The 12372-nt window shown below is 38.2% G+C and overlaps 1 protein-coding gene across 1 annotated transcript; it reads left to right on the top strand.

Annotated features, from left to right (window-relative positions):
- Nucleotides 1-6701: 6701 nt before the first annotated feature.
- On the top strand, nucleotides 6702-12031 carry LOC149225245 (uncharacterized). The gene is made up of 4 exons (XM_089377014.1): nucleotides 6702-7429; nucleotides 7619-8729; nucleotides 8848-9141; nucleotides 9288-12031. Exons 1-4 carry the CDS (start codon nucleotides 6927-6929, stop codon nucleotides 11946-11948), a joined length of 4569 nt encoding a protein of 1522 aa, XP_089233140.1. The 5' UTR covers nucleotides 6702-6926; the 3' UTR covers nucleotides 11949-12031.
- Nucleotides 12032-12372: the final 341 nt, after the last annotated feature.

Genomic DNA, 12372 nt, shown 5'->3' with positions numbered 1-12372 from the left:
CTTGGACATGTAAATCACTCTGTTATTTCTTATTTAAATAAAACAGGACATCTTTATCTTACATCTTTATTGCCCTCTCCTACACTGTGTAGTACATGTCAACTTGCGAAAAATCATCATTTACCCTATTCACGTAATGAACATAGATCATCACATGTATTAGATCTTATTCATTGCGATATATGGGGTCCTTCCCCGGTCAAATCAAATTCGGGATTTACCTACTATGTTATCTTCATTGATGATTACTCACGATTCACTTGGCTTTATCCTTTGAAATTCAAATCTGATTTTTATGATGTTTTCACTAATTTTAAAAAATTTGTGGAAAATCAATATTCTGCTCATATAAAGATTTTTCAAAGTGATGGCGGAGGTGAATTCACTAGCACTTGCTTTCAAGCTCATCTTCGTACTTCCGGCATTCACCATCAGCTTTCCTACCCCTATACACCTGCCCAGAATGGTCGCGCTGAACGCAAACACCGTCATGTGACTGAAACTGGCCTTGCTCTTCTTTTTCATTCTCACCTTCCTCCTCGTTTTTGGGTTGATGCTTTCAGCACTGCAGCTTACATCATCAACCGTTTGCCCACACCACTTCTTGGAGGTAAGTCACCTTTTGAGCTTTTATATGGTTCTTCTCCAAATTCTGAAAATTTTCATCCCTTTGGGTGTCGTGTTTATCCTTGTTTGCGTAATTATATGCCTAACAAACTTTCTCCACACAGTATTCCCTGCATTTTTTTGGGTTACAGTCCCTCTTATAAAGGGTTTTGTTGCTTTGACCCCATCACCTCTCGCCTCTACATCACCTGACATGCTCAGTTTGATGAAAACCATTTCCCTTTTCTTGATTCCTCTCAGGCTCAGCCCCTTTCTTCTCTAACCTTTTCCAATTTTCTGGAACCCGGTCCGTTACATACCAACCCTCCTTCCCCGTCCCCTGCACCATCTTCTCCACATATTACTCAATCTGATCCATGTGCTATCTGTACTGATCCAGTGGATGAGTCCTTGCAGGCTACTGATTCTTTTGCAGGTCCCTCTTCATTGCCTTCGAGCTCGCCTCTCATTGAGGCATGGACCTCTCCTCCTGTTCCTGCTCCTGCAATTTCGCTCGGCTCTCACCCTATGGTCACGCGAGCTAAAGCTGGTATTTTCAAGACCCGCCATCCAGCGAATCTTGGTGTCTTGGGCTCCTCTGGACTTCTTTCTACTCTTCTTGTCTCCACTGAGCCTAAAGGATTCAAATCGGCTACTAAGAATCCTGCCTGGCTTGCCGCCATGGATGAAGAAGTTCAGGCTCTGCAAAACAATCGCACCTAGATTTTGGTCCCTCGGCCAGCAAACACCAACATTGTGGGCTCAAAATGGGTGTTTTGGACCAAATATCTTCCTGATGGATCCGTTGAGCGACTCAAAGCTCGCCTTGTTGCCAAAGGATATACCCAGGTTCCCGGTCTTGATTACACTGACACCTTCAGTCCTGTTATCAAGGCCACTACCGTCCGTGTTGTTCTTTCTCTTGTTGTTACCAACAAATGGCCTCTTCGTCAACTTGACGTCAAGAATGCGTTCCTCAATGGTACTCTCACTGAAAATGTTTATATGGAACAGCCGCCTGGGTACATTGATCCTCGCTTCCCTAATCATGTATGCATGTTAAAGAAAGCTCTCTATGGTCTCAAGCAAGCTCCTCGTGCCTGGTTCCAGCGCTTCAACTCTTTTCTCCTTCGACTTGGTTTCTCTTGCAGCCGCGCTGACACTTCTCTATTTGTCTTTCATAAGAACTCTGATGTTATCTATTTGCTTCTTTATGTTGATGACATTATTGTTACTGGCAACAACTCATCTCTTCTTGATAGCTTTACTCTTAAACTCAATTCTGAGTTTGCCACTAATATTTGGGCTCTCTCAGCTACTTTCTTGGTCTTGAAGCATCGCCAACTGCAGATGGTCTTTTTCTCAGTCAGCTGAAATATGCACGGGATATTCTTACTCGCGCTCAGTTACTTGACAACAAACCTGTCCATACTCCCATGATTGTCTCTCAACACTTGTCTGCTGATGGCCTTCTGTTTTCGGATCCTACTCTTTACCGGTCTCTTGTTGGTGCACTTCAATACTTGACCATCACACGCCCAGACATTGCTCATGCTGTCAACTCTGTTAGTCAATTTCTGCATGCTCCAACTGAGGATCATTTTATTGTTGTTAAGCGTATTCTTCGCTATGTCAAGGGCACCCTCCATTTTGGTCTTTCCTTTCACCCCTCTGCTACTCTTGATGCTCTGGTTGCTTACTCTGATGCTGTCTGGGTTGGTTGTCCAGATACTCGTCGCTCTAATTCTGGGTACTCTATTTATCTTGGTGACAATTTAGTCTCTTGGAGTGCCAAAAAGCAACCTATTGTCTCTCGTTCCAGTTGTGAATCTGAGTATCGTGGTCTTGCAAACACTGCTGCTAAACTTCTTTGGCTTACACATCTCCTTCATGACCTCCATGTCCCCATTCCCCGGAAGCCTCTTCTCTTATGTGACAACAAAAGTGCAATTTTTTTGAGCTCCAATCCTGTTTCTCACAAGCGAGCCAAGCATGTTGAATTAGACTATCATTTTCTTCGCGAACTTGTTGTCGCTGGCAAAATTCACACGCAATATGTGCCATCTCATCTACAAGTTGCTAACATCTTCACCAAAAGTCTTCCTTGACCCCTTTTTGAGTTTTTTTGGACCAAGCTTCACGTTCAATCCAATCCGATGCTCAGCTTGCAGGGGGTGTTAAGGATACGGTTGAGGATATTTTGCCTACACCTAAGGCTTGATTCTAGGAGATTAGCTAACCCTTGATTTCAGGAATATTTATATAAAGTTTCCTTCTAATTCGCATATTGATTTGTAATTATTCTGTCATTTGATATTATAAATAATAAACACTCACCACGATTGAATGCGCAGTGGTTTTGATACAACCTTCTCAATCTGTAATGGATCTCTTTAGCAATTAGGTCCTTTTTTATTGTTTTTTTTTTTCAGCATAATTTTATGATATATGCTTTGGTAAAATGCATTTTGTTTCATTATTCCTTCTTTATTGTTTTCCATTATGCATCAACCTATTTGCAGATTATTATGCAATAAAAACACAACTTCAAAATGTTTACACTCTCAAACACTATTTAGTATGAAATTTCCTCATAACAGGAAAATTCAAAGGAAATTGAATTCATTGAATTCATATACCTATTAACTGCGTTCCCATTATATTTTCTATATATATAATGCCTTATATTATATATATATATAAATAAAATGCACTTTGAGTGGCTCCATTCATGCTTCGGTGGCTGAGAAAAGGACCCACGCACCAAAGTGTTGAAAATCAGACCCACACTAATAGTGATAGACTCTTCATTTTTTTGCCTCCTGGTCTTTGTCTTCTACTTGATTTTTATGAATTCTATTCGCTCCTCAATTCCGCACTGCAGATATACTATCCTTTTGTAGAAAAGAAGCAGATACAAACACTCTCCAAGTTATATATATGTGTTTCAGTTAGGTTTTTCATACTATTTTTGTAACTAAATAGGCTTGTTATGATATATGAAATATTTTGTTCTTTTCACTGAAAGTTTAGTTGTAATTTTTTTGGTAGGAATTCAGTTAGTAAATTTAGCTAAGATCTCATCTTTGTGGAGCAACTTAGTTACCTTATGATTGAGCACAATATATATTTTTTAATATTTTTTTTCTTGTTATTCATTTCATTATGAAATGTATAATATTTTCTTTGTAAAATGTAAATGCATTTATGGAATAGCTTCTCCTTTCTCGTTTTAATCTGATGGAGAGAGAGTTTGTTAAAACTATAAAATGTAAGTTTAAACTATAAAATCTAACTTGAGTTTATGATGGAGCCAATCAATCACACTTGACCTAAACTTGGTTACCCATGTATAAGTATTTTGGAGTCCAATTGGTGGACATAGTGAAGACTTCACAACCTTTTTGATTTTGAATTCTTCATAGACCATCGACCATTCAATATGAAGAGTTATATGGTAGGAATATCCCAAATCATCTAACCATGCCTCCCCATGGGAATTGGTTAACCAACATGTTGAAGAGAGATACATATTGACTTCAAAACTAGAAATCCCATTAGTTGAATTTCCCTCATTTTCTTCTTAATCCTTCAAACAATTGATTATACATTAGCTTTTGTTCATACATTAGTTTTTCTTCAAACAATTGATTTATACATTAGCTTTTCTTCAAATAATTGATTATATATTAGCACCTCAATTGGCTCAACTTTTCTTGATTTTTGTCCTTATTGTCAATTATATGAAGGACTCCATTGGCATACCTCCTACAACACTTGTTTCTTTGCCCAATCTAAGGACCCATATTAGTATCTTTGGCTTAATTGTTGCTACTGTCTTTGGCCCATCAGGACGGTGCCTCCTATCCCTATGTTACCGCCTTACGACTTTTCCTTTGCAACATGTCGTGCAATTGCTAATATAAATTATGTTACATTTAGTTAAATTACTATTTGATTTATTACAGTGCATTTTGGCATTTTTAAAAAATGATATGGTTGTTATCCACTAAGTTTATTCATGTTATATTTCTAGAGGATTTTTTAGGATATATTTTTTTGGTTAAGTTTTTCCAAAATCCATTAGTTAAAATTACAAATTTGAGTTGTAAATTCTCTACAATCCAAATATTCAGGTGTTGAAAAATTAATTTTAAATAACAAAAATTCACATTTTAACAAAATAAAATTAGTTAGATTTCAACCAAAACTACAAAATATATAATTAACAATACCAAAATAAATTAATAAAACTCCTAACTCATTTAAAATGCCAATCATTCACTTTATAAAACTACAATAACGACATATCATACTCTTTAAAATTCCCTATATTAATTACATCATTTAGTTTTCCTTAAAGCAATGTAATTATCAAAATCGTCATAGCATAAATATTATAATTAATTAATTAATAATATTTGAGTAAGTTTAATAGTTTAAATCTTTTAATTATATTTTTAATATTGATATATCATATTTATATTAATTTATACAATTTTTTTATTAAAATTATATTAAATTATTAAAATTTTCTAAATAATTAAAAAGAAAAGTTACAAGAAAGTCAATGAAATCATTTAGTTACAACTTTGAAAATTCCTAGCACAAAGCAACTTCCCTCTCACAATCTTATTAGAGGAGAAACTTGAAAGAAAACGCCCAGAAAGGGAAAGAGTAGGAGCGAAGAAGATCATTAACAAAATGGTGTAACATGTCACGTTGAAAAGTGCCCACTCTCGTACAAATAAATAATAATTTCTTTTATAGGTAGAGATTTGATGATGATTGTGCACCTTAAGTAATACCAGAATGCAGGGATGAGATTTGATGGACCAATGGTAATTCAGTCTTAAAATTTACAAAATTATAAAGTTTAAAAATTTACAAAATTATCAATATTTTTTTAACAGTGAAAACAAATCTGAAAAAATGTGAAAGTTTTAAAAACCATTCCATTTTGAAATTCCAACTTGATGGTTAACTAGAAGAATTGTGGAGCTACTCAGTTGGTATTTTGTCGGTTGAATGCATGAACCCAAAGTGAAATTTGATGGTGATTGCTAGTGTATCTATAAATGAATGAAGGGGTTTTAATGACGTCCATGAGATCAAGCAATTTAAAGGACTTAGGACTCTAGCGCATTACAATTTTAATTTTTTTTTTAAGTCTATCTTCTTGTCATGAATTTTGACCAAAAAGTTTGCAGTTTTGATAAGCCTCGCTTTCTCGAACAATTTGTTCAAACAATCTTTAAACTGATTACGAATACCCTCATAATCTGGACAAACTATGATGTATTGTGATTATGTTTCAACCTCTTCTTAACAATCCTTAAACTGATTACGAATACCCTCTTACCCTGGACAAACCATGATGTAGTGTCATTATGTTTCAACCTCTCCTTTCTTACAAAAGAGGCAGATTCTTTCTTCCCACTCTTCTTTTGTAGTTGTCCATTTACCTGTTTCACATCTTTTTCCCTGCATGGTAGTCCTGAAATTTTCAAGCACCTATTTTTTAACTTCCTCTTTAGAGTTAGGACAAACTTGTGACTTAATGCCCCACTTACCCAACTAGTTGTCATTTTGTTTCCCCCAAATTTTCTTCCTCCTTTTTAACTCCACTGCAACAACTATTTTAGACTAGCTATGCGCATCCATGCCTTCAACCCTTTTTTAAGTAGCGTAACACGCCAAAGACCACTTCTGCACCATCTGAAATAAACTAACCTCTCTCCGATAACCATTGATTTTGAAATTATTAGTGATTAAATGCTTTTAAATTCTTTCTAATGACTTCCATTTATAGTATAACATACTACTCCCCCAGCTAAATTATTAGTGATCAGATGCTTTTGAATTTTCTGACATACTAATCCCCAAACTTCACATCAATAAATTACAACTAGTGTAACCAACGACACACTCTTGGTCTTCAATTTCCATAATTACCTAGGCTTTCCTGCCTCCGTTCTCTCTGTAAGTGGAAAGACATGAGTCTGCGGAAGGATCGTTCAACGTCTCATCAATGCAGAGTACTGAACAAGTGCTAAACGCGTACGCGTGGCATCGTAATTCGGAAGATAGTGGGACTCTGTAATTTGTAAATTGACTGAACCGCAGTATCGTGCAGATATCATACCGACAGTCTTTAGTTAAAGCCAAAGCCACCGGCGAGCTTACTTGTTCTATTACCCGACGCCCTTTCCTGTGCTTCAAACTTCCCTTCGTTTCCATTGATCGATCTGCCTGGTCGCTCGCTCGCTCGCTCGCCATTTGCTGTTATTATTACTGCCTATCTGTTCATCCAAATCCCAATGGCGTTGCAGTTTCCATCCGCTGATGCATCTTCCTCTTCTGCGGCCATTTCTTATGGTCCCTACGACGTTTTTATAAATCACAGGGGACCTGATGTCAAAAACACCTTTGCCGGCCATCTCTACCATAGACTTAAATCCAGGGGATTGCAAGTCTTTCTTGACAGGCCGGAACTGCAGGCTGGACACAACATTTCTGATCAAATAAAATCTGCTATTGAAGTCGCCTCTGTGCATATTGCGATTTTCTCTGAACACTATGCAGAATCGAAGTGGTGCCTGGAAGAGCTCGTCCTCATGCTCAACTCGAGGGGTACAATTCTTCCTGTTTTTTACAACGTTAATCCTGCTGACCTCCGGTGGTCAAACAAACGAAAGTACGCTGAAGCCCTGCAGAAGCACGAAGAGGATCAACGAAACGACTGGCAAACCATTCAGGGATGGAAAAATGCTCTTTCCCGTGTTGCAGGTATAAGCGGCTTCGAGCTAGAGGCGTGCAATGGGTAAGCATCTTCCACTATCCCAATCTGTGCTAGATTTTAATTTGCAAAAGTATATTGTTGAATTGAGGCTTCTGTGATCCATAATAGTTATAAGTAAAATTTCGGGCAAATCACATATAAAAAGACAAACTATACAAAGAAACACTTAGGTAGGCCTGTTCTCACTAGTTCTCTGATTATGAATATCAGGGACGAGGTGGAGCTGGTGGATAAGGTTGTGGAAAGAGTTTTGAAAGAGGTTCCAAAACCACCGCTGTTTGTGGCCAACCATAAAATTGGTTTGCAGGAAAAACTAGAAGACTTTGAGAGGACAGTCCTATCTCGGCTGGAGGGGCAGGACCGGCTGGAGGCCAAGGTTGTGGGGATTGTGGGTTCAGGTGGAATTGGGAAATCGACACTAGCCAGAGAATTTTTCAACAGTAAGAGATCAAATTACAATTTCTCCTCCTTTTTATTTGATGTAAGAGAAAATGCACGTACAAAGTCTCTAACTCATTTGCAAAGGGAGCTCATTAAGGACATAAAAGGAATAGATGTCCAAATTAAGAGCTGGGAAGAAGGTATTGGGATACTTGAAAAGAATCTCAAATCTTCTCACGCTCTCATAATATTAGACGATGTAGATCATCTCCATCAATTGAATGCTTTATTGCCAATCAAGCATGTCCTTGACCCCATGAGCTTGATTTTGATTACTTCTCGTGACAAGCATGTTCTTAGAACTGCAAGAATTGCAGACTCGTCAATTTATCAGCTCAAGGGCCTCGACAGAGCACAGTCTTTAGATCTTTTCTGTTGGCATGCCTTCTTTCAGCCACGTCCACCACCAGAATTTGTAGGGCTTGTAGATGGGTTTCTAGACGCCTGCGACGGATTGCCTCTGTCGTTGGAAGTGTTTGGGGCTTTACTCTGTCAAGAAGACGACAGATCCTGCTGGGAAGAGCAACTGAATGGACTTCAAGCGCTACCTCCTGAAATACAGCTGAGGCTTAAAATAAGTTATGACTCACTGAGTCAAGAGGAGCAGCAGATATTTTTAGATATCGCTTATTTTTCCTTAGGAGAAGATAAGGATAAGTGGATTAAAATATGGGGTTGGTCAGGGTGGAAAGGTTCAGTTGGGCTTAGAAATTTGGAGAATAAATGTCTGGTTGAAGTAGATGGGAAAAATAGGATAAGAATGCATGATCACCTGAGAGACTTGGGAAGAAGTATTGGTCAGGATCCATCAATGCCGCGTCGTCTTGGGGGTGCTACGAGCAAAGACATCTATGATCTGCTGGAACAATCATCATCGTCTGTAAGTGCTTTAATCATCACAACCTTTGCATCTGTCAACAATTTTCAAAGAATTTTTATTCAAAAAAATCTGCAGCGTGCTGTATTGTAATCCATTTTTGTTTTTATGTCACAAACAGGTAATAGAAGTGCGCGGAATTATAATGGCTCCTTGGTGGTCCAGGGAAACAGATCATTGGGAGGATGAAAGTTTCAGTGATAAAGTGTTCGGAATCAGTAAATTACAACTTCTTGAAGCTGATGGCGATTTTGTTGAAATCATATTGACTAAAGTGCGGTCGCCAAATCTCATATGGCTCCGCTGGAATCAGTGCCCCTGCTTTTCCCTGCCCCCCTGTATCCCAATGCGCCATTTAAGTTTTTTGGAAGTGCAGGGGCACAGATTGGAAAGATTGTGGCAAAGTGAATGTCAGGTAGGCTCGCTAGGATGTAGATGAACTTAATTTCTACTTCTCAAGAGGTGATGTAGATGAACTTAATTTCTACTTCTCAACAGGTTGTTTCTGATATACATCATTTATGTCTTATCTTTCTTATGATTGAAACGTGAACTTTGCAGCCACCTCTACAGTTGCGGGAGTTACATATTGTTGCTCCACTTTTAGAGTTTCCAAACTCTTTATGTCACATGCTGCACCTCCAAAAGATTTCACTGGATATGTGCGATTATTTGTTCAGGAGTGGACTATCAACTTTAGCAGCTTTACCAGAAGAATTTTCTAACCTCCGATCCTTGGAATACCTAAAGCTAAGCAACTTCCACAATCTGAAGAGGCTTCCAAATGCCATCGGGACTTTAATGAATCTTCGGGAAATGGATCTGTCAGGATGTGTAAATCTGAAGAGACTTCCAAATTTCTTGGAGTATTTATCAAATCTTCAAAATATCAGTCTGAGCGGCTGTACAAGTTTGGAGGCGCTTCCAGATTCCATAGAGAATTTAAAGAATCTCCAAAGCATCAATATGCCTCTCTGTAAAAGTTTGAAGGCGCTTCCAAATGCCTTCTGGAATTTAACGAATCTCCGAGAGATCGATCTGGAGGGTTGTATAAGTTTGGAGGATCTTCCAAATTCCATTGAAAATTTAGCAAATCTCCAAAACATCAAGCTGGAGAACTGTACAAGTTTGGAGGTGCTCCCAAATGCCATAGGGACTTTAATGAATCTTCAGGAAATCGATCTGTCAGACTGTGTAAATTTGAAGAGACTTCCAAATTTCTCCCAGAATTTAACAAATCTTCAAAATATCAGTCTAAGGGGTTGTACAAGTTTGGAGGTGCTTCCAGATTCCATAGAGCATTTAAAGAATCTCCAAAGCATCAATATGGGTTGCTGTAGAAGTTTGAAAGCGCTTCCAAATGCCTTCAGGGCTTTAACGAATCTCCGAGAGCTCGATCTGGAGGGTTGTATAAGTTTGGAGGATCTTCCAAATTCCATTGAAAATTTAACAAATCTCCAAAACATCAAGCTGGGGAACTGTACAAGTTTGGAGGTGCTTCCAAATGCCATCGGGAATTTAATGAATGTTCGGAAAATCGATCTGTCAGGGTGTGTAAATTTGAAGAGACTTCCAAATTTCTCCCAGAATTTATCAAATCTTCAAAATATCAGTCTGAGCGGTTGTACAAGTTTGGAGGTGCTTCCAGATTCCGTAGAAAATTTAAAAAATCTCCAAAGCATCAATCTGGAGTTCTGTAGAAGTTTGAAGGCGCTTCCAAATGCCTTTAGGACTTTAACGAATCTCCGAGAGATCGATCTAAAGGGTTGTAAAAGTTTGGAGGATCTTCCAAATTCCATTGAAAATTTAACAAATCTCCAGAACATCAAGTTGGGGAACTGTACAAGTTTGGAGGTGCTTCCAAATGCCATCGGGACTTTAATGAATCTTCGGGAAATCGATCTGTCAGGGTGTGGAAATTTAAAGAGACTTCCAAATTTCTCCCAGAATTTATCAAATCTTCAAAATATCAGTCTGAGCGGCTGTACAAGTTTGGAGGTGCTTCCAGATTCCATAGAGAATTTAACGAATCTCCAACAGATCAATCTGGCGTACTGTGAAAGTTTGAAGGCGCTTCCAAATAACTTTGGCAATTTAACAAACCTCACATATATCGATGCATCTCACTCCTCCAATTTGCAGATGCCTTCAAATTTCCTGGGGAATCTACTGCGACTGACGCATCTCCATTTGAGTTGTTGTAGCAGGTTGATCGTCTCTAATGAAACGCTTGGAAATATCACCACGCTGGAATGCTTAAATCTCTCAGGTTGTCTCCAAATAGAAGTATTACCTCTCCAGGTGGTACATCAAAGGTCCTTGAAAATGTTAAATTTGTTGAATACCAACATAAGAGAGTTGCCCAGTGCGCCTCCTGTATGGCTAAACAATTTGGAAGTTCTGATCTTAGGAAGCCCTCTGTTGAAAGTGCTTCCACCATGGCTCGGTTACTTAGAGAATTTGAAAGAATTGCTGCTCCATGGATGCCCGAAATTGAAATGTCTGCCCGATTCAGTTGGACAGTTGAGGCATATGACAGAGATGGAGATTTCAAAATGTGGAATACAATATTTACCAGAAGCTGTCATGCAGCTGAACAATCTGGAAATTCTAACAGTACGCGGCTGCCCATTACGCGAACTACCATTTAAGAAGAAGGTTGAAGGACAAGGAGAACCATCTGTTGAGTTAACAGAGATTTCCCAAGGGAGGGAATTGGATTCTTCCAGTGACAGAAGCATGAATGGACTACGTGAGATGCATCTGTATCTCACAGAAATATCGGAGGTGTCCTTCCCTGCAGGTGTCTGTCCCAACCTTAAAAGGCTCAAGATCAGGTGGTGTAATGATCTGGTGGAGGTTGGAGCATTGCCAACCACCCTAAAACATCTAGATTTGAGGGGTTGTGGTTCATTGAGAAAAGTAGGAGGGCTGTGTGGTCTTGCACAACTTAAGCGGCTGGACATAAGGGGATGTTGCGCCCTGGAAGTAGAGGAGCTGCCATGTCTTGAAACTGTGATATCCATGGACACATTACGGCCAATTTTGACATCTTTGAAGATATTGAAGACCCCGTTGGAGACTTACGACCCCGACGAGAACGAAGAGGAAGAAGAGGCGCAGATGACGGAGGGGAATGAGGCGGAAGTGGAGGTGCGGATAACGGCGGCCCTGGATAGCGGTCGTTTATCAGATGGTCGTTTTTGTTGGGAGTATTATTAAAATATTTTGAATGTATCTTTCAAACCAATGGTTTTGTAAAATAATTTTATAATTATACAAATAAATATGGCAAGGTAGTTTATTCGTTAAGCTAAAAGTTCAAAAAAATTATAAGGAAATGTGTATAAAAATTATAATTTATTTTAGTTAATGTTAACTAAATTAGTAGTGTGTATAAAAATTATAATTTATTTTAGTTAATGTTAACTAAATTAGTAGTGGTTAATATGCCAATGAAATTTTATAGTTTAATTTTAGAAGTAACTAAATTGATATGTGAAGTGGATATATTAATTTTTTGTTTAGGCATTTGGATTTACATAAATTTTGGTGGGTAATAATCACTAGTAAGTTTATACATTGTTGAAGAAAACATAAATAATGTTGAGAAATTACTCCAAGTAAATATATTTATTTGCATCTT

This window comes from Pinus tabuliformis, chromosome J, assembly GCF_031772625.1.
Source record: "Pinus tabuliformis cultivar Carrire ecotype Pingquan chromosome J, CPIR1, whole genome shotgun sequence".
NCBI lineage: Eukaryota > Viridiplantae > Streptophyta > Pinopsida > Pinales > Pinaceae > Pinus > Pinus tabuliformis.
Note: the sequence above shows the minus strand (reverse complement) of the source record. Positions and strands in the feature narration are given on the sequence as shown.

What these genes read in the sequence shown, in the direction of transcription:
- LOC149225245 (XM_089377014.1), top strand. Translation starts at nt 6,927, where the DNA reads ATGGCGTTGCAGTTTCCATCCGCTGATGCATCTTCCTCTTCTGCGGCC. An exon ending in TGGAACAATCATCATCGTCT is followed by an intron (nt 8,730 to 8,847) that starts GTAAGTGCTTTA and finishes TGTCACAAACAG; the next exon opens with GTAATAGAAGTGCGCGGAAT. An exon ending in TGTGGCAAAGTGAATGTCAG is followed by an intron (nt 9,142 to 9,287) that starts GTAGGCTCGCTA and finishes TGAACTTTGCAG; the next exon opens with CCACCTCTACAGTTGCGGGA.